The sequence below is a fragment of the Apteryx mantelli genome, chromosome 8 (genome assembly GCF_036417845.1).
Source record: "Apteryx mantelli isolate bAptMan1 chromosome 8, bAptMan1.hap1, whole genome shotgun sequence".
NCBI classification, from domain to species: Eukaryota; Metazoa; Chordata; class Aves; order Apterygiformes; family Apterygidae; genus Apteryx; species Apteryx mantelli.
This window is the reverse complement of record NC_089985.1, coordinates 18,461,337-18,482,392: the sequence shown is the minus strand read 5'-3', so window position 1 is coordinate 18,482,392 and position 21,056 is coordinate 18,461,337. Positions and strand designations below refer to the sequence as shown.

Below are 21,056 nucleotides of genomic sequence, written 5' to 3'. Positions count from 1 at the left end.
CCCACTTTATTAATGATACTGTGTGCTAGCCTTAAAGGCTACTGACCAAAGATGCATATATAAGCAAGGGAAGTTATTTTCTGGTGCTAATACTTGTGTAGATTAGATTCAGCTTCGTTTCTGAAAAGTACTTTGTACAGCAATTGGTGGCAAATTTTCAGAATAAAATTTCAAATAGAAATACTTCTTTCTCAAGCTATTAGAAACTGAAGCTGATATACAAACTATTTTTACCTGCAACTGTAATTTGCTAACCCTTGCATATTTTCAACACAAAACAATTTTGCAAATTTGTAAAAATCCTGCAAAGGTTAACAACAACTACTAAAATTAATTATCTGGCATATTGTCAGAACCAGGATTTTACAAGAGCTGTTAAGACTAAGGGCTGCCATGTTCCGACAAAGGGAGACTCCAGTCTCTCGCGGGTTAACCCACGCTCCAACAACATGAGGTCGGAGGCACACAGGATATATTCACTTCAGTACCAGCAATGCCTGGCACACAAGGATAGCCTGTATTGATCACAGCAGTGAATCTGCAACTAATGCATTTTACTCATTATATGAAAACACCAGTGGAAGGAGCTGCCCCTAAACCACAGTTTTAAACATTAAAAAGCACTCAAAATATCCAGAAACAAATGACTACAGGAAGTCTTTGAATTAATCAGAAACAAGCATGTGCTACTCCAGAATAGCTTTTCTTTCATCTATAAAAGCTCTTCTCACACAGCTTCCCTTATATCTCCATTAAGTGTGGAAGAAATAAATGGGATACAGAAAAGGTAATGAATTGAGGCAAATGGTTAGAGAGTTCAGTATAGCACACATTTTTTTTCTCATGATATAATTACAGATTTGATAATAGCAGCTTAGGAGTAGTTGTAGTGGGTTAACATTGAGATGGCACACATTTAACTGGATGGAAACTGGTCAGCCCCTTACCTCCCAACCTATCTGTGGTACAGAGGGGTGCGATGGACCAAGTCCCATTCACTGTTACCACCAGCACCAGCTCACACATCTCATCTGCTTTGCAAGCTTACCCAAAAACTAATTTGGTTGGTTGTTCCTACTTTTCGTTTCAGAAGGTTGATCCAGAACTTTATTCTCGAAGAATTAAGAATCTCCTCATTTCCGGCATAAATTTGTTTGTGGCCAGTTTATGCCAATATGCCCTAGTGCCTACAGTGCCTTTTAGGCTGAACAATTCTTTTCCCTGCCTGCATTTACCTTCATAATGCAGTTAGAGAGAGCAATCATACCCCTTTTAACCTTCATTTTGCTAGGCTAAACAAGCCATGTTCTTTTAGCCTCCTCTTGCAGCAGATCAATTCCTCTGAGGCAGTATACCAAATACCAAGTTCAGACAGACAAGATCTAGAACATTTTTCCTGCCTGTCTTCAAATTTCATCCTTAATTCACACACAGATTCATCACAGATGTACTCAATAACCATCCTGAGTACTCATTGTAACATAAGAAAACAGACAGGAAAAAAAACAGTATATTACAGAAACCTCAACAATTTTAAGTGTAATTATGGATTTTGTGTGATAGAAACAGTATAGAAACATTAAGCATTAAGAACTGTAATGTGAAATATAAGCAGTATTACAGACATTGCCATTGCGATATACATAGCTGCATTACTGGGAATATTTGACAACTGCAAAAAACATCTAGAAATACATCTGGCACAAAAAAATGTATTCATAAATAATTCTAAAAGCAGGTAAAATTCCAACAAAAAGAACAATGCATGGCCGAAATTCTGACCTCATTAAAATAAGAGGCAAAAATCCCATCGACTTCCAGAGAGTCTCATTTCTGCTGCAGGTGACAGGAAACTTCCTAATTTGAAAACACAAAACCAGCTTGGCAGTTTCTGACCTTGAAATCAAAAAGCAGCTGAAATTTTCTTGACAACCAGGAAAACCCCCAGATTCCTAGAAGAGTCTTCATAGCCAAGCTCTGGGTCAGAGACTTTGCACAGACTGATGATCTAAAGTGCAGCTCATGAGGAAAGCAGAAAGCTGGCTAGAGTTATGGTTTACAAAGCACTAATCTGGTGGTGTTATGGAAAAATAAAACCTCTCATAAAACATACCACACATTCAAGCATTTAATCTTACAGTTATAGGTTAAGGAAGAAGGTTACGCTTTAGAATTAAAATAGTACAGAATAAATTAGGATATTTATTACACATGGAACAAGGAAAACATGAACTTCTTACAGCAACTCTGCATCTATGAATGGCACTGCATGACCTGTGGTTTCATACAGAGATTTATAAACACTATTTTTTTGAAAACAACAAGTATGATGCACGCCCTATTATAACCTATATCTGTCAAAACTGACTCCAGCATCTGTTATTCCCAAATAATGCAAGATTTGGTTTACGCTTCAGGCAGAGATCATTTTAACATACAGAATAATGACACAGATTATAGGACTGGGGTGTGAGGGTGATTTTTTGGATATGCTATATACCATTAGCACAAAGACATAAAAACTTTGTCTGCACTGAACATCCAATCCTAATTAACACAAGTCTTGAAGGATAGGAAGAAGCCTCGTCACCAAATATTTATAACCTGATCAAAAAAACCCACTAAAGTAACAGAAAAAAAGCCTCCTGACTTGAACAGACTTGGAATCCAGCCCACGATGTTAGGCTGGCTGACGTGACCGCACTTTAATGTTTCCAGGATCTTGACACAATGACGTTTGCTGTTCTTACAGAAAACAACAGGAAGTTTCACTAATTCTCTCCTTTCTTTCCCCAGAAAGAGAGTGCCAGGGCTCTATCTGGACACTCTGAACTAACTTTAAACTTTTGTCACTTATATTTTTGTAGCTACAAAAATAGGGAAGGCAGCACAGCTGAGGAACCTAGCTGAGAAACAGATCCTGACACTTAGCCGTTGCTAAGCTCCCAGAGCAGAGACCAGCCACGCGCCCAGCTCCCTTCCCCGAGCGGGTGCACCTCCACCCGTCTCCACCAGGGCAAGGTGACCCCACAGTTGCTTGGTGTGGAAGGTCCATGTTTGTTGAATTAGATGTCAGAGCCGTGACCCATGGTGCCACTGATCGTGTCACCAGCACGAACTCAAGACAGAATGGCAAAGGAGATCTCATATTTACAGAAAACGAACAAATCCAAACTTCAGCATTTGCACCACAATAAGTCAGACTGCGAAGATTTCAGATCAAGAAGTATAACTGCAGATAACATAGTAACAACTAATTGCTGATTTTGCATACAAATAAAACGTCAGCTTTGCTACCTCTTTTGCTGACCTCCTAGCCCAGTAGTAATAATAATAATAATAATAATAATAATAATAATAATTGCTAGTTAAAGGGAAGTTCTATTCTGAGCACAAAGTACACAAAAACAAAGTCCTTCTTCATTCTATGCATGTTCTTCAAATCAGGTCTGCTAGCTTCAGCGATTTAAATTCCTGTTTCTAATGATCTTTTTGCCAAATTAACAGTGAACTGGATTCTTCTCTCTTGCACTTATCAACAGAACTGCTTCTTAATTCCTAATCAAGTGACATCTACCTCCGCAACCCAGGGGAAGTCAATAGCTCTGTACAGTTGCTGCCAAAGGGAAAATGTGCCTAGAAGGACCTAGCTGGTGATCCAAGCTCCTTAGTTGGAGATCCATAAAAAGCACCACCACCACAAATATTTACTTTCACTCTGTGAGGCTGTCTATTAATGAAGTGAAAGAAAACAATTTTTTTTACTTCTTACTTCTGACACAGAAATTACAGAACTCATGTACATGGAACATGCTGGCACAGTCTTTACAGTGCACTCTTCAGAGTGGCAATGATTTAAATAATTATTATTAGACAAAATTATTAAATTGGAAAAGTACATACACATCTCAAAGAAGATATTCTAACTGAACTTCTAATTCTCCCAATCTCAGTAAGTCATTGCTTTTGCATGTCATCATTAATTAGAAGTTCTAATCTTAGATACTGCACATAAACCATATATCCAGGCAAGATGACTGAAATGCTGACAGTGTCTAAGAATCGGTTTTGAATCTTCCATTTTTGTTTGGCTTCTGATAAGCTGTTTGTCTTTGACTACTATTCAATAAAGACCCAGTGGTTTTCCTATGATTAAACGTAATCCCCAAATTTGCTGTTTGATTCAAATTTCAGTCAACAAATTTGAGAAGGCTGATATTTAAAACATTTAACAGTTATCATGAGCTTTCCCCAATTAACTGTTTAAACTTCTGCTCGTTCTGGTTTTTAGGTAGAGCAGCCCTGTCAGGGCTGATTTCCATAAACAGAGAACTCACTAGCACAGTATGGGGGAGGGAAAAATAAATAAATAAATAAACAAACAAAACAACCTTCACTATCTCATTCCTCAAAATTCAGACGATAAATTTACAATGCACTCCAAACCTCATCTGATAAACATTTACATTTCTCTTCCACTTCCACAGACATAGAAAATTTCAAGAGTACCATCCCACAGGACAACTAAGTCTACTGAAGAAGTTAAAATTCTTTACAGCCCTAACCCTGTTCTCTGCAACTGTTCTCCCTCAACTTTTCCTACCATTGTAGCTCCTCAAAAATCTTTCTGAAGAGACACTCTGGGTTCCCCTCCACTTCCGTAGCTGACAAATCTTGGTTTCCTGTAATTTTTTAAAGATTCAAATTTTCCACCATTTCTCTTGACTGCTGTATATGTAAGCTGTATTCTTGGCACAGACCTCTGCAAATATGGTCAATCATCAACTAAAATGAAGATGCGTGGGAGGAAGAATCAGTCTGCCAGTCTGATCAACAACTGCGTTATCAGAAACGGAAAAAACACTACAACTCAGTCCTTTTGCTTCATCAGGTTTTGCAGACCTGATCATTACCAAAAGGCCCCAATAAGTAGCTGTATCTCCATTTTCCAGATAAGAGCTACACAAACTTGGAACAACACTGCAGATCATAGACATTATTACATGGAAAATAAATCAATCTAGCTTTGTTACTCAATTTACACAATTGGATTTTGGAAATTGTGTGACTTTAAAGATATTTCTACACAGAATTTTTACTTTACAGTAGCTTCTTTTGATTAAAGAACAACGCACAGACAAATGGACATCTTATCCAACTCTTCCCCCATTCTGAGCATCACTATGTCAGATGTTAGCCCAAATGTTTTGTACAGCAAAGATTTCTCAAGATGATTTGCTCTTTATGCTTAGTGGCAGTACGAGCAGTGTTAGTGATATTAGTAGCACGGGAACAGCTGCCAGTCCGTGATGTGGAGCCACCTCTCAGTAGCAGCTTTAAGTTTTCAGCCCTTCCAAGTCAAGCCTAAAATTAATGCTCAGCTTAGTGCTCCTAAAAATTTGACTAGCATCTATTTTGGTCCGAAATAAGTGATTTAGCTACACAAATTTATAATCTAAACTGAAGTTTCAGAATTTAATGTCCTATTTAGAAAAATAACTACAACAGAAGGCATTTTCTTACTTACCTAACTCCTAAGGAGGGACATTTGTCACGTTTGACATTAATTTTTAGGAATCTGGAAGCTCAGAGCTTGCCTCTGTGCAAGAAAAGCAGACACTGCAGAAACACTTTTGAATAGCCACGGTTTTAAAATAAAGAAGAAAGCCATAAGGGCTGCCTTTGGGGAAAGGAATGAACCTTTCATTATTTAGATGACCATTTGTCTCACAGTCCCTTAAGGGTGGCTCTGCTCACAACTCAGTCAGATTCATCCTTCAGAGAGATTTAAAATGTCTTTTGTTTCCCCCTATACAAGGAAAAAATTGCAAAGATTTGGGGAAGTCAGGGGAGAAAATGCTACAACAGGGCAAGAACAATTTGAAAATTAGAAACTACACTGCAAAAAGAACATACATACAAATGCCAAACCATTTCTGCTTGCTCAGCAAACTTTTTCGGAAGCTGTTCTAGGCATCACTCAAACACTTGATCCTTTCTTAAAATACATACTTACATTTTATTTTCTACATCCACAGATAAGTACAGCAATAAAGGGTCATATTTTCAGAAAGCCCAAGCACCCAAGAACTCCCCACTAGCTCCAGCTGCACCTGTCAACTATTTTTTTCAGCCTAACACAAACACACACACGTAGAAAACCTGGACATGCCCTGGATGGATAACAGTGCATTGCAAACGAAAGAAAGGATTTTTAAAATAACAGAAACTTCATGTGTAATTGCAACATCATTTCTTATTATTTACACTCAAAAACTGGTACTTGGTATTTAGAACTTTGACCTGTGCGTTTTTCCTCCCTCAAAAAAGGCAGCTAACCAGAACTGCATTAAAGAAAGGGGAAGACACCTAGGAAAGTCACTGATTTTTATAATGGTAAAATCCATAAGTGTTGTGATAAATCAGAGTAAAAGCTAATTTTCTTCACTGACAAACTTTGGTTTCCCTTTCACAGCATTTTTCCTGCAAACAAGTGTTAAGGACTTTTATGTTTTGTGCAATTGTAGCATTGAACACTTATTCAAGCAACTAGTCCTTACTTTAAGTGATGGGAGCAGATATCTTTGTGGGAGTAAGGGGATTTTGGAATTGCCTAGATTGAGAAGAATCTCAGCACTTTTAAGAAAGGTTGGAAATGGCCGAGTGCTAAAAGCATATGTGAATAAACAATAAAGAATAATCGTGTTTCAAAAATAAAACTGTTTCCATTTGCATGGATAAATTAATGAAATTACAATATTTCAGTGCAGACTAAATGACTAATAAGTGAATTAAGGATATAAATTTAAAAAATAATGTTGCCTCAGAATTAAGAAGCTTCAATATTTTGCTAAAAACTGAGCAAACCAGAGTTTCGGTATATGAATTAAAAACTGTGGTACATGAGGTGCTACTTCATATAAAAGCACAAGGTATGAAAATTAACCAGTATTAATTATCATTCTTTTAATGTGGTGCCACAGAAGGCCATGGCATTCCAAAACGCGTATTTGCTCAAACAAGTACCTGCCCTGAGGAGCTAACAACTTACATTGGGCAGACACTATAGATGAGCTATGAAGGTGTGTCTAGGCAGCAGTAGATTTGCGGACAGCAAAAGGCTATGATAAAAACAGGGACAAATCCTGGAAGATAAAAAGCCATTATTCCAGAGGAGTACCTACTCTGAGCTATATTTTATATAGAATCTGGCTGCCCAGGGATGCTTCTGTAGCATGCAGTAAGTGGAAAAAGATCTTGAGAGCATGAGCCCCACTTTACAAGTTGAGTTTAGTGTTATGCAACATCGTAACTTTGTATATGACACAGGCAGTTTTCTGTTATTGAGCATGTCACAGAGCATTCACGGGCTGAACAGTTTTGAACAGAACTTGGTCAGATAAGAAACAATGTCCCTTCTAAAATATAAATACACTCCAATAAGAATATGATAGTTGAATCTCACCTGTTGCATGCCTGAAAGCATGGCATGATAGAAGGCAGCCCTACCTTTCAACAAGTCTATTCAGCACAAATGGAATTAGTCATCCTGCTGACTATACTATCTGTATATTAAAATAATAGTCATGGACAAGCAAGTTAGTAGCTGTGCACACTATAACACATCAATATGCAGACTTATGCCACCTAGAACCTTTCACTGGTCTCAAACCGGATTTAAAAACAAGCATTGCTGAAAATAAGCTGAGATTTTATTCACCAGACATCACAAAAATAAAAATCATCTTTCATATCTTGTCTTCTGTGCTCTGTATTGACTAATAGCATTTGCCAGTAAGATAAAACACCTTATTCTCAGTTTCTGTTACTTAAAACAAAGAAATGCTCTGGCAAAATAATTGTTTTAAATTGTTGTATAGCATGAATGGGAAGTGGCTGATGCCTGACAAAGCAGGCAGGTTCCGGCAAATGACAGAATTGATCTTATCTGCACTTAGCTTTGTAGTGACGCTACATAAACCTTCAGCATTCTGAGTTAAACACTCTTGTGATCTTCCTCTTCAAGCAATATTTCTTGTCTGTGATCTCTACCCTGATTATGGTAGATATATCTTTAACTTATCAACTGATAGTTCTTACCTTACATACAAAAGAACCCTCACCTGATACAGATGTACTTTTTATAGAAGCATCTGTAAATTAATGTTGTCTAGTATTATGCTGTTATAATAAGCAATGAAAGGAAGCTATTGCTTTGGCTGAAATAAATCTGCTTTCAAAAAGGATGCCTACTAACTTCTGGTTTGTATAAATTACAGTGAAAAACTACTTTTCTTTGGGACAAGAGCAAAAAATTGCTTTATTTGCAACAAAAAAGCCTGAGGACTTATTTTACTGTTACTGCAATTTAGTTAAAATTATTCATCCCTTGTATATAATACATTCTTGTGATTTTGTTCTTATGCTGCACATCTTCCACATTTGAAACATAGGCAGTCTATGAAAATGACTTCAAGGAAAGCCAAAAGGCATGGTATTTCATGACACCTGCAGTTCTCCCAAGAGTTTGCAGTATTGCTGGCCTATTGCAACAACATACCTACATATAATTATTTATATCCTATTCTGAAATGTTTACATTTACATCCCTACCTTGTAGATGGCTAACACAATGAATAAATAATAAGCAGTAAAAAGGTGTGCCCCACAAAGATAGAGACAGAAAAACATACAATAAAATCAATGACCATTTGACCCGTATTAAAAAAGAAATCTAGAGGTTATTACTAAGTTATCACAGACAATAAAGATGGGAATCAAGTCCAGTCCTCTGTCTAGATGTCAGTCCTGCCATAATAATTCTGAAAAAAGTTTGATCAGGCTTCATCTTAAAACCTTTTCATTTCTTTCCCTCTTAATTCCTACTTTTAAATAAATAAATAAATAATCTCATCCTCCCAGTTGTGAAGGCTCTTCTATTTTCAGTCTGATTGTAGATTATACACTTCGCCAAGCAAACGGCGGGTAATTCATTAGGACATAAACCATACCTGCATCCCCACTAGCTGCAGCCACAGGACTGAGTTGGTTCAGCAACCCAATCAGACAGAAAATTACTTATTTCCCCCTGTCTCTGCACACACACCCCGAATAATTTTCCATCATCTCATTGAATCAATTTAACCCTTTAACCACATAATCACTGAATTCAAGAGAAAAGACAGTGAGGAGACACCTGGGTAGGAAGAAGGACCATACCTTTTGGCAGCAGCCTGTAGTTACATCTAAGAAGCTCTAACACCAGAGAGACCAAACTGATCCAAGCAGAACACACAGAGCTGGTTCTTCCTCCCCAAAACACTGCTTGGGCAAAGAACACACCCCTTATACATTTAGCTCCAAATATCAGGTCTCTGACCTTAGCTGACCATTCTACGTGTATCGGACACCTGAGCCATGTACAGAGCTATGCACAATTACGGGATTTAAATTGGTACCACCATCAAAAGCAGCACACAACGCACAAGAGCACTTAGATTTAAGTCTCCAACTTATCATTTTCCTTTGCTTTTGATCCTCTCTCCCTGTTTATTCTCTCTTCTTCCCATGATCAAGCAAAAAAAAAGGGGGGGGAGGGGCTATAAGGCAAGTTGTAGGGTCTTACAGGAAAAAGCACTTAAACTGCAGAAGATGAAGTGGAATCCACTGTACTGATATGACCGCTGGTCTTTGCGAAAAGACTCCTATGCCAGAGGTGAGATGTAACTCTGGAAGGAAAGCTGTGATCCATAGATAAAGCTTTTGTTGTTGTATCATACTTCATGTAATTTGTTGCTGCCAAACTCAATTAAGGAAAAAATCCAAAAACAACAGTAGACAAGCTGATTTACCATCTGAACTGAAGAGATGTACAGTGCCTGATGCTTCCTCCTCTTCCCACATCTTTCACTCCAAATGGGTTGGTTAAAGAATAACCTCTAAGGTTAGTGAAACTGGGACAGGTTTTCAAAGTATCAGATAATAAAGTTACTATTTAATTCACTATTACACACTAACGATTAAGAAGAAAAGGGAGTTATGTGCAAGACTGAACAAGTATTCTGTTTATTCTGAGGCGAGCAAGGGCAGTAATGAGGGCTGAACTCAAGTGCTTCCCTAGAGTTCTTTACAGAGGCAACTCACTATTTTTCCTGGACCACAAAGGGTTAAAGTAATTGGGTTAAACTGAGTCTATTGCAACATCAATTAGATCCATTACATAGTGTCATTACTTGGAAAAACTGAGTACTAAAGTGAATTCAAATATGAAACTGCTGAATTGTTAATTGTGATCTATAACCTATTTCTTAAAACAGCCTCAATGCCAGAGAAATATAAGATGCTAAGTGTGAAAACAGTGTTTAAAAAGGGATTCAGCAGAAACAGTAGATGCCCAGGCAGGAATAGCTGACTTTTGTACCAGGCAGATTGGTAAAGCTTACTACAAAAACACAATTTGCAAACATATGGATGAATATAAAGAGTCGAACTATTTTTAAAGGAAAACTGGGCACATTGTTTAAAGTTCTTTGAAGTAGTCGCTGGACACGAGGATAAAGATTATATAATAGCGTGGTTTAACAAAGTATGTTTACCTTGAATCTTCATGAAGACCTTTTGCAGTTGTCATGAGATGAGAGGCAAGTTCCCCCTCATATAAATATGCACTAAAAGGAGAGGAATTAAAGGCTGGACCAGTAATCTTTTTTTCCTCTAGAAGGTGGTTTCCAAAAGGGTCCCCCAAAGAAATCTGCTGTGCTTGGACTCTCATTGCTCAAAAAGTTAATAAGCAATCTGAAAATGGGAGTAAACAGCGGACTGACATGGCTTGCAAAAGATGCAAAGTTATTTCTTTAGAAAGAACATGATTTGCAAAGAATTGAAGGCAGATTTCATGAACTGAAGTGCCTGTATAATAGGATGACAGATCAGGGAATAACTTAGGTAGGAAGGGACCTGTAGAGGTCATTTGGTCATAACTAAATATAAGATGAAACTTAACTAATACAAAGTCATATATATGGTATTCACACACAACGATGGAGTCTAAAACAGTTATAGCTATTTAGACAACAGATCTTGCAGTTAACTGTTTTTAAAGAACATTTTGCAGTAAAATCATAATCTAAAATATTCAGTTGTGTACCAAGTCTTAGAAATTTCTATGAGCAGACCACAGAACAAACTAGAAAACCTCATATTGCACTGTATCTTGAATGATGCACCTATATCTTGAAATCTGTGTGCATTTTTGGTCAGAAAGATCATTCTTGGATCTAGAAGCATGGAGAAAAGCAAAAAGGATGAGCAGAGGTACAGAAAAGCTTCCGTACCAGAAGAACATTAGTAAATCACAGCTCTTCAGGCTAGAGGAGAGATGACTAGAAGGGATATGACAGACATCAATAAACTCAGGAGTGGCATAGAGACAGTGAACAGAGGAAAAGTTATTATTTCTTCATTTATTATTCATCTTCTTGATTCAAGAAACAGGAGGCATCAAAGTAACAGGCAACAGGTTTAAAAAAGAAGTACTTTATTCACACAACTAATTGTGAAAGCAACAGTTAGAGGATGTCGTGGATGCCAAAATTTTAGACTGGCTCAAAAAGCAGTTAGAAAATTCCATGGAAGAAAAATTAAGAGCTAAGAAACACAAAAATACAACCTACCGGGGGAAGTACCACAACAGCTCACTCCCTGTTCTGTCCTTAAGCATCCACTAATGGGCTGAGGACAGGACTCCGATGCCAACGCGGGGTCAGCCAGGCCTGCCACCCAGCTCAGCCCATCGTTCCTCCTCATGGCACCTCAGAGAGGAGAGCAGATAAAATCTCTCCTGAAAAGCAGCATCAGTTTCTCAGGAGCTTGCCTCTGGCCCCTTCTACCACGCTGGAAAGCCTTCCTCGGGCAGACAGCAGAGGCAGGTCTGTGAGCTTCTCTTCTGTGAATTTTCAGAGGGTTTTTCTCTCCCATGGGATGGTTGCTTTTAGTTTTACTATCTTTCCTAAATTCTTTGTGTGAGAATTACTTTGAAGTAGTGATCAAATACTGATTTAGTTAAATGAGTGAGCCACAAAAAAAGAAACCATATGCTTTAGAGTACTGTTAAAATTCAGTAACTTTTGACTATTTTTAATCATTCATTGCCTTATTATCTTTGTTTTGCCTTCTGAGAATGACAGTACCCCGAAGATTAAAATCAGATATGGAAATAGATGGGTAAATGCAATACTCCCCTTGAAGATGAATAGGAGATTTACAAGTCCCAATAAACATTAGCAAAATATTATGTAATTCCCTTCTACTTGCTATGGTAACTAAAGGCAACCTTGGGTCATATAATTTCTACTCGTGCCTTTTTTTTTTTTAATTAAATAGTGCTGCATTATTCCTTTTTTGTGTGTGTGAAAAATCAAAACCAAAACTGATACTGTTTTGAATGATCACTCTTGTATGCCCATTTTTTCCACTTCCACCTTAATGTTTTCCTCCTTTTCCACCTGCCAACTCCCTCCTAGTTATCTATACATACTGACATTTTGCTCAGAACAGTCTGTGCTGATAGTGTTTTCATGTACAAAAGAGAAAGTTGTTGTAGGATTCTTAACCTACCTCACCTTAATACATGCTCAGTGTGTGATCATTTTTAAACATCATGTTTCTCTAAGAAGAAAATAAAATCTGTTTGTTGTTCAAAATCTAGAGGCAGTCCCAAAAACCCATCCAATAAGACAAAAGAGCTTAAATTACCCAGCTAAAAACTTATCTTGCAATACAACCAGACAAGGATGAAAGAGTTTGACAAAATAAATATGTTTCACCCTTTGGCATCTGGGTCTTCTGATGTTTAATTAAAAGAAAAGGCTAAAGGCTATGTTCTTCTCTGAATGCAAGCTCACTGCTGAGATACCAAAGGGACAGGCACCTTTCAAAATACCTCACCCCAACAGGAATGTAAAAATCATTTTAATTTAAAATGCAACAACCCAAATAAAAATCATTAAACTGCATTTGAAATGCTTCATTGGAAGACAAAATTCAGCTTTGCCTTCCAGAAATGCATTAGTGGAAAATTTCTTGGTGCAAAACATGAGACATGTCCTTTCTTGTATCACAACACAGATGAATACATTACTTTGGGAAGCAACAATAACTCGACACACAGTATTCGTGCTGTGGCAAACGGGCTAAGATACTAAATGTAGTAGGTACTTTTAATATGTACATGAGATGAGAAATTAATTCGACCTCACAAATTAAGTCACACCGTCCAGTGTACCTCTGAATTCACTGTCACTAAGGTCCACCCGGAGAGGGCTGTCCCCTCACTGCTGCTAGCAATCTGGTGCCTGCAATGAAATTCACTGGAGCTGGGCCCGAAGCCCCGCTCTGCCCCAGCCGCGGGATGCCACACACGGCAGAACATGGCAGTCGAAACTAAGCATTGGTTGAGTTATGTCTGCAATCCAAGTCCCTGAAAGGTTGCAGGACATTCCAAAAAACATAGCACGCCAGCAGCAGCCTTCCCTTTAGCCTGCCAAGGAGTCCTCCTCAGGCAGCAAGAGGATTTCTAGCTGCCCTGTTAAACCAGTTCTTACCTATGATTCGTCTGGGTCACACAGATCCTTAGAGACCTGCACTGCATATTTTACACTCACCTTGGAAAAAATGTTTAGATGCTGCATATGGAAGGAAAAAAAGCAACCAAAACCTAATAAACTCCCCCCATAAAAGTTAAGCATATGTCTTATACATGTATAATCAAAGTTGGTTTAGTTTTTATAGCTTAATACATTACAGCGTAGTATTTTAGGGAAGCCTTTAGCAACTTAGCAAAGCTAAAGCTCCACAAATATTACAAAATTATCTCTAGGGTAAATATTCAAAACAACTAACAATCATAACAAAGTGTATGTAATTAGGCACACTTTACTTCCAAGAGAATTAAAAGTTTGAGCATCTTCAAGTCTCTACAATAGCAATTTCTCTCTCTCTCTCTCTTTTTTTTTTTTTTTTAAGCCAGGTGACATTTTTTCTTGCATGTGGCTGCATTTTTATCTATAAGGAAGTACAGAAACTAAATCAAAAGGACAAACAAGCAGATCATTCTGACTAGTCTGCATGCAGCAGTCTCTGAGACTACTGGTCACTTATAGTATGCAATGGATGTCTTACAGCTATGATTCTTATTAGCTTATCTCATACTGGTAAGCAGCAAGAAAGACCTCAAACTTGTCAACAACAAATTCTTTCACTAGAGGAAGCTTTGTGAAACATTTCTCTTTCCTCCAGGATTCCTTCAGGCTTTCCCCGAGTTCATTTTTCAGCCAGCTGCTCCTTCATCTACACATTTATTTTGAATGGCCACTAAAATTCATAATTATGGTCAACGTAAACAACATATAAAGCCAAGAAATAATGTCTTATGTATACTTTAGCACTTCGGTCCATGCTGTCACGTTGACCCTCCCAAAACCTCTCCACAGATATTTAATAGAGAAAGAAATAAGCCTTGTGGGACTCTGAGTGAGGTCCTGAGGGAAGATGCAGAAACAAATGGCCCATAATGGTTTGCTCTATTCACTCTGAAAGGAAAGACCAGAACTATCACAAGGGGATTGCTATTCATTCCCATGTTTTACTGGCAGGAAAAAAAAAAAAAAAAAAGTTAAGCAACACTACTGAGTGTCTCAGAAACACACCTATGAATGTATTTATTGAATGTATATACAGCAACTTCTTTACTGAAGAAAGAAAAATGCTATTTTGGTAATCCATCCTGATGAAGATATTCATAATTAGGAGACAGTATTAGTCAGTTTGGTCAGCTCCTTACTTTGCTCCTGAGAAACTAAATACTGAGTGTTTAATCCTGGAATTTTAGTTTTAGTCGACTTAGTCTGTGACTTAAAAACAGAAGATGAATCACTCTTCTCAACAACGATATTGACAGTAAGTTAGTAAAGGGTCACGAGAGATCCAGCTAGGATCACAGGGAACTGCCCCTGTTGCTGAAATGGAGGAAAAAAATTTGAAGACTAATTTTCCAGCGCTGGTCTTCATGTTGCAGAAAATCGTCTCTTCTTGTCCATGAAATAGGTTATTCTCTATGTCCTTGGGCAGAATGAGGAAAGGCAACAGTTAACCAAGACTATCAAAGACTTGGCTGGGTAATTCATGAGACAAGAAAATCAGAGACATGCTTTGAATTTTCAGTTAAATAGATGGTAGTTTTATACATAACAGCTACATGCTTGGCACAGAATTAATTGTAGGCTGGGATATCCCAGCATTTGAATTTGGGCCAGATTTTGCTTTGGGCTGGACAGGTGCTTGGAGCAGCGCTGAAACTGAAATCAGAGGTAGACTTGCCCATCACAGAACACACTGTGCCAGAATTTGTTGAAATGTAACTCAAGTACTCTAATATTCCTCAGTCTCAAATGGAAAGGGAATTCATAATTTAAACTGCCAATATTACAATATTTCCTAATTTTTACTATGAAGACTAGACACAATCATTACCACAACACACGTATCTTTATATTGTTTCACTAAACATTCAAACCTGTGTAACAACGACACAACCTAGTTACAAGATTTCACAATCCAATTTCAACAGAATAAGCAGCACATGGTAGCTCATTTCCCACCATGTCTAATTAAATAAACATATCCCCAATGCTGTACTACTCAGTGTGCAGATTTTTTAATGTATATACTTCAGGCCATAACCCAGTTATTCCCTTCAGATCCTTTTCTTTATAATCCGTGTAAAATCAATATTAAAGTATTGCTTCACAAAACATGTATGGACCAGACACCTACCAGAAACATAATTAAACATTTTTTAAAATTAACATTTGAACTTCAAACTCTCAAGACTGAGAAACACCTTTGCCAAAGAGCAGCATACAAGTCATTGCACACAGTAATTGTAAAACCAAAAGAAAGCTCGGTAAAAAAATTAGTTTCTTTAAGAGGAAGACATCTTGGTTCTGTCCCTTAACTCAAAACTAAGCTTTTCTAAGATTTAATCCATGTTTGCAAAGAAATCAACTGTTTACATCAGAACATGTTCAGTAACACTCTTTCACAGATCAGATTTTGAGTTTGTCTGCAATGAATCCTCAGTACAAGGCTTCTAGTGGTCTATTTTTACTAAGCTTATCCTTCTGATATGAAATATGCTTTCACAGTTTTAGAGATTAAAGTTCCAATATTTATATTAGCACAAGTGTTTAGGATAAAACTAGTTTGAAAAAATACTAAATTATGAAACTATTACATTTAGACTCTCTTTATACCCTTAAAAAGAAACATAGAGCAAACAGTGTGTTATTTGGAGGAACGAAAGGAGGAACGAAAGGAGGAACGAAAGGAGGAACGAAAGGAGGAACGAAAGGAGGAACGAAAGGAGGGGGTTTTTTTAGTCTCATTAAAATATATACAAAATGATTCCTAAAGTAGAGAAAAGAAAAAGAACATGCAAATCTAAGTTTATGCTTACTTTTAGGCATATAAATAGTCCATTTGTCAGCTAAGTCAATAGGGCAAATCACATGCTTAAAATTAAACACCTACATAAACTTTCATGAGATCCCCCACACTGGAAAAAAACTGTTAAATAATTATCACTCTATACGCTCATTCTAGGCAAAACCTCACACCAACCTAATCATTTCCTCTACAATAAAAAGTAAACTTTAGACCCAACTTTTTCTAGCTTTAGAGGTGCAGATGCCCTTACAGGTTCATTCTATCAATGGCTTTTATTATTTGCTGCCTAATCCAAAGAAGGGTTATCCAAAACCTTTCCCCCAAAACAGTAGATGGACCAATTCAGAAGGCCATCTACAACTGAACCCCATGGTGAAGTCACAGCGAAAACATACTGAAAAGAAATACAGAAAACCGTATTTTCTTTTGCTCATTCGCACAGCTCTGGCTATATTTCTTTTCTCATGACACTCACTTCCCATGAGTCTCTCCCCTTCCTCATCTATTATCATCTTTTCCTTCTGCCTTTACCTTCTTATTCAGCAGGAAGAGGAAAAGCAAATCTCAGGGAGGAAACTGTTACTGCTAACCAAACTTCAAAGAAAAACAGATGAAACAGCTATGAACAATTATTTTTTTGCTTTTTGGGTACTTCAGCCATATATGTTCCTCTAGCAAAGAGCTCCACCAGCAAAAGAAAGATACTTTAACCTCACACTAACAACTGTTTCTTTTAGACCATCTTTGTATTCACAGTCCCTCTCCTCAAATTTAAGCTTGAGTTAAATGTTTCTTCATTCAGGGCTAAGCTGAGTCACCAGAAGTTGAATTTGGATCTAACAAGCACAAGAAGAGAAGCACAACTCGTGAACTTCATTAGGTTGTGCCTCCTACATTCATCAGTCATTGCTAAAACAGCCAAAGACAGAAAACAGAAAGACACAAGACAGAAACATGATACTGAAAAGGTTATGCAAAAAGCACTCATAGCCCACAGTAATTGTATTTACTGCTGATAACACACTCCAGTACTCAGACACTGCAGGTGCATGCTACTGATTCACAGCAAATGTCTGCTTTCCTAAATTAGTATCTGTACTTCAGTATCATAATATGCAATATGGGGAGCAATCACACATCAGACCTCTTAGATATGAGCTCGTCTGGGCAGCAAGCATTTTTCTAAAGCTTGCATATTAAAGCCTAATTGGTATCTCTGACCTTAACTACCACTTTCAGCAAAAATATTACTGTCGTGCTAGGACTTCTAGAGATTTATATGCCAGTGTTCTTGAAAAGATCTTAGGATCAATGTGGTAACGTATGCCTGAAATAACTGACCCGTCTCTTATAAGTGTTGCTCTCTGGATAGCATCTTCTGTCTCTCAAGGCAATATGCAAACTGATGAGCAGTATTATTTAGAACGTGCAAAGAAGACGCCATGTGTTTACCCACAGACATTCATGTCTCAAAATGTTATCTCCACTAAGCTACTGCAGAAGTCAGAATGCATATGCTGATGAAAGGCAAGCAAGAGAAAGCTCGCTTCTTTTGAAAACTGCCTAATTATATATATAGAGCACTATTAGTATGTGTATCTCTGGGTTTGGGTTTTTTTTTTTTCTTATTACAAACAGGTGATGTCAGAAGCAATTCCGTAAGACGGTCTTCTGCAACAATATCCCCTAATAAAGGGACCAAAACAAATATGCACAAACTGGTAGGACTTTCAGGTGGTCTGAATTTCTATTGGCTTTCAAAAATATGAGGGCAAAGAACTTCATTCTATAAAATTACTCCAACAACATAGAGTACCACAGAATACCATTCTATCTAAGTAAAAGGGGGGGAAGCAAAGCCATAATTTATAGAGTTGTTTCATAAAGTTCTTAAACATCTATTTAAGTCCATGACTCCAGGGACTTCAATGGTATTTACATGCACTTAAATGATCTTTATACACAAGGATACTTTTCTAATTAGTTTTCACTGAAGACTATCAGACTTCAATGACAACTAAAATTGTCCGCATATTTGAAAACTTCTCAAAGCTAAATTACTTAAGCTTTTAGAGGCCTAATATGGACAGCAATGTTTAAAAATTTGGACCTATAAGGACTATCCTACCAGTATATGTTATAGTTCACAGCAGCATATACCACAGAATGGAAGTACTGAAATAGTCTCATTTAGAGTGTCTTCTTATGAATTTCATTGATACTCTTGATGTTTCCCCCCTTGATTATATTATTTTTAGCATTATAGGGTCCTGGGGGATGGGGTTCCCCTCTTAAATGAGACTTCAGCTTCTCCCCTGTCCAGAGGCAGGGAAGGGAGCACAACAACAACATGCAGAGACACAATTCAGGAGAACCGTGAAGCAATTTTTTTGCTAGAGGGAACAAAGTGACGATACATGTTCCAAAACATGTCAAAGGCAGGTGAGTAAGAAAGGTGTGGTCTGCTTCTGCTAGTTACAACACCTACAGTTTCAGAGCCAAGGCAGCTGTAATGCTAGTGGCACAACCAGCATTCTTAGTTTCAAAAAGTGTTCAGTTCTGCCAGGCTATAATGCGGTATAAAGTTGCTATCCTGTTCAGTGTTTGACTCCAACTATTCTCAGGCGTCCACATCTAGCAATATTTAATAATCCACAGCTTAGTTTTATTCCAAATAATATCTGCATAACAAATCTCCAGTAATTAAACTATGCAAGAAGCATATAAAGGACAAAAACGTAATTACTGTAAAAAAGTGACACCAAAAATATCACACAGTCATACCGAAAACCATTGAGTATTTTATTCAGACACGTAATGGGTCTCCAGGGAAAATGTTCACCCACTTGAGTACACAGTCTATAAGCAAGCACTTAATTTTCTTAAGGGCTGCTGCCATGATTCAACAAAAATACCCACTATAAACATGAAAAATAAAATTACATTGAAATTCTACATAAAACTGCAATTCTCTTTTAGAAGGGCAGCTCACATCCAGTATGGTTAGGCACTGAGCACCTCTAACTCCCACCGTAGACAAACTTTGAGAATACCCACAACCGTGCAGGATGAGAACCTAAGCTTTGTAAGTAACTGGCTGCTTTCCTGCACTTAGTTATTTCTTTTAAAAACTGCAGAGTACAGTAGGGTGGGGACCTCTTAACCAAAAGCCCGGAGGCATTTCATTGTACAGATACAACTGAAACTGCTTAAAAAAACAAGGAAAAAATAGAGTTCAGTCCCTGGACCTTATCTTTGAAATCACAAAGTAATTGCTTTAGACCTTCAAGATGTCAGCAATAAAGGTCGCAGCACTGCATACACTGCAATGGTGATCATAACACAACTTGATGAAGCGAGTCATGGCTTGCTCTCCCTTTTTATCCAATGTATAACTGTTAAAAAGTCAAGATACAAACCTGGGTCCACGTGTCTAGAGTTTCTTCTAATTCCATTTGTTCGTTTCTGCACAGCAAAAACACAAATCAAGGGTGTGAATAAACTTGTTTTCATTTAGGTGTACTGCACTCTCATTCCCACAACCTACTAGACAAAACTAGTTTTCTTAAGTTATTTCCCCCCTACAAATATCTTTATCTAGTAGAAAGATCATACTTTGAAAATTATTCTTAATACTGCAAAAAGTTTATTCATATATCAACTTTTCTGACACTAGACTCAAAAGATTTGTTCATTCTTAGTCTGTAGAAGGTTTCTTCATACATCCAGCATCTTTTGACACCAAACAAAAGATTTTTATCATTTATGAGTATGATGTTAATAGACATATTCTCTTTGATAGTGAAAGATATGCAGTTTGGCATCATCTGCCTCGGTTAACATCCAGAACCACAAAAGTAGCGTTTGTGCATAGTGTTGCTTTAATAGGGTAGGAACTTTCCATGTTACTGCTTCACACTTACACTAGTTAGAATTTCTTAGGCAATTCTTAATTACCTCATTTTCTCAGTAAATTCTTAAATATATTTAGTAATGCCCCTCCCTCTTTCTTTTCAAAATTTGGATGAACCAGAGCTGCGTAAAATCAGAAACACTGACAGGACTGAGACATACTGTTTATAAATGTTGGTTTTTACATATTTCATATTCCTAGGCAATGATACGGATCCCTGAAAACTTATATGTGAAGTACAGCATATCGGTAAAGTAGTCATCTGCTTTTGCAAGCCTGTTTTACCTGGTAGTTTGCATGAAGGTTCATGCTTTTTTCTTTTTTTCTTTTTGATTAAGCAAAGCAAGCCGAGCAAAGCACGTTGCACAACAAAGGCAACAATTTGGTTGCTCTGATAGAAGCTGATGCAGGACACACACAAAGGCAAGCCAGAAAGCAGTAACCTGAGGCACAACCAAATCACTAAGCCCTGTAGCACGCTGGCAAAAAAAAAAAAGCTTTGTTTAAAAACGGCTTTCAAACCCTTGAATCTTTGGACATATTCTTTCTATACCCCACATTACTAACTAAAGAAAGGACATAAGTTTTGTTTCAGCTGCAGTGGAAAGAAGATTTTAAACTGCTACAAGAAATGAAGGTA

General features: G+C 37.5%; 1 protein-coding gene across 1 annotated transcript in view; it reads right to left on the bottom strand.

Moving 5' to 3' along the window:
• VAV3 (vav guanine nucleotide exchange factor 3) overlaps window positions 1–21,056 on the bottom strand; it is a 180,496-nt gene that overhangs the window by 39,014 nt on the left and 120,426 nt on the right. The window contains exon 19 of the mRNA XM_067300822.1: window positions 19,923–19,968. Coding sequence (XP_067156923.1) covers window positions 19,923–19,968 — 46 coding nt within the window. The remainder of the gene's footprint in view (window positions 1–19,922; window positions 19,969–21,056) is intronic.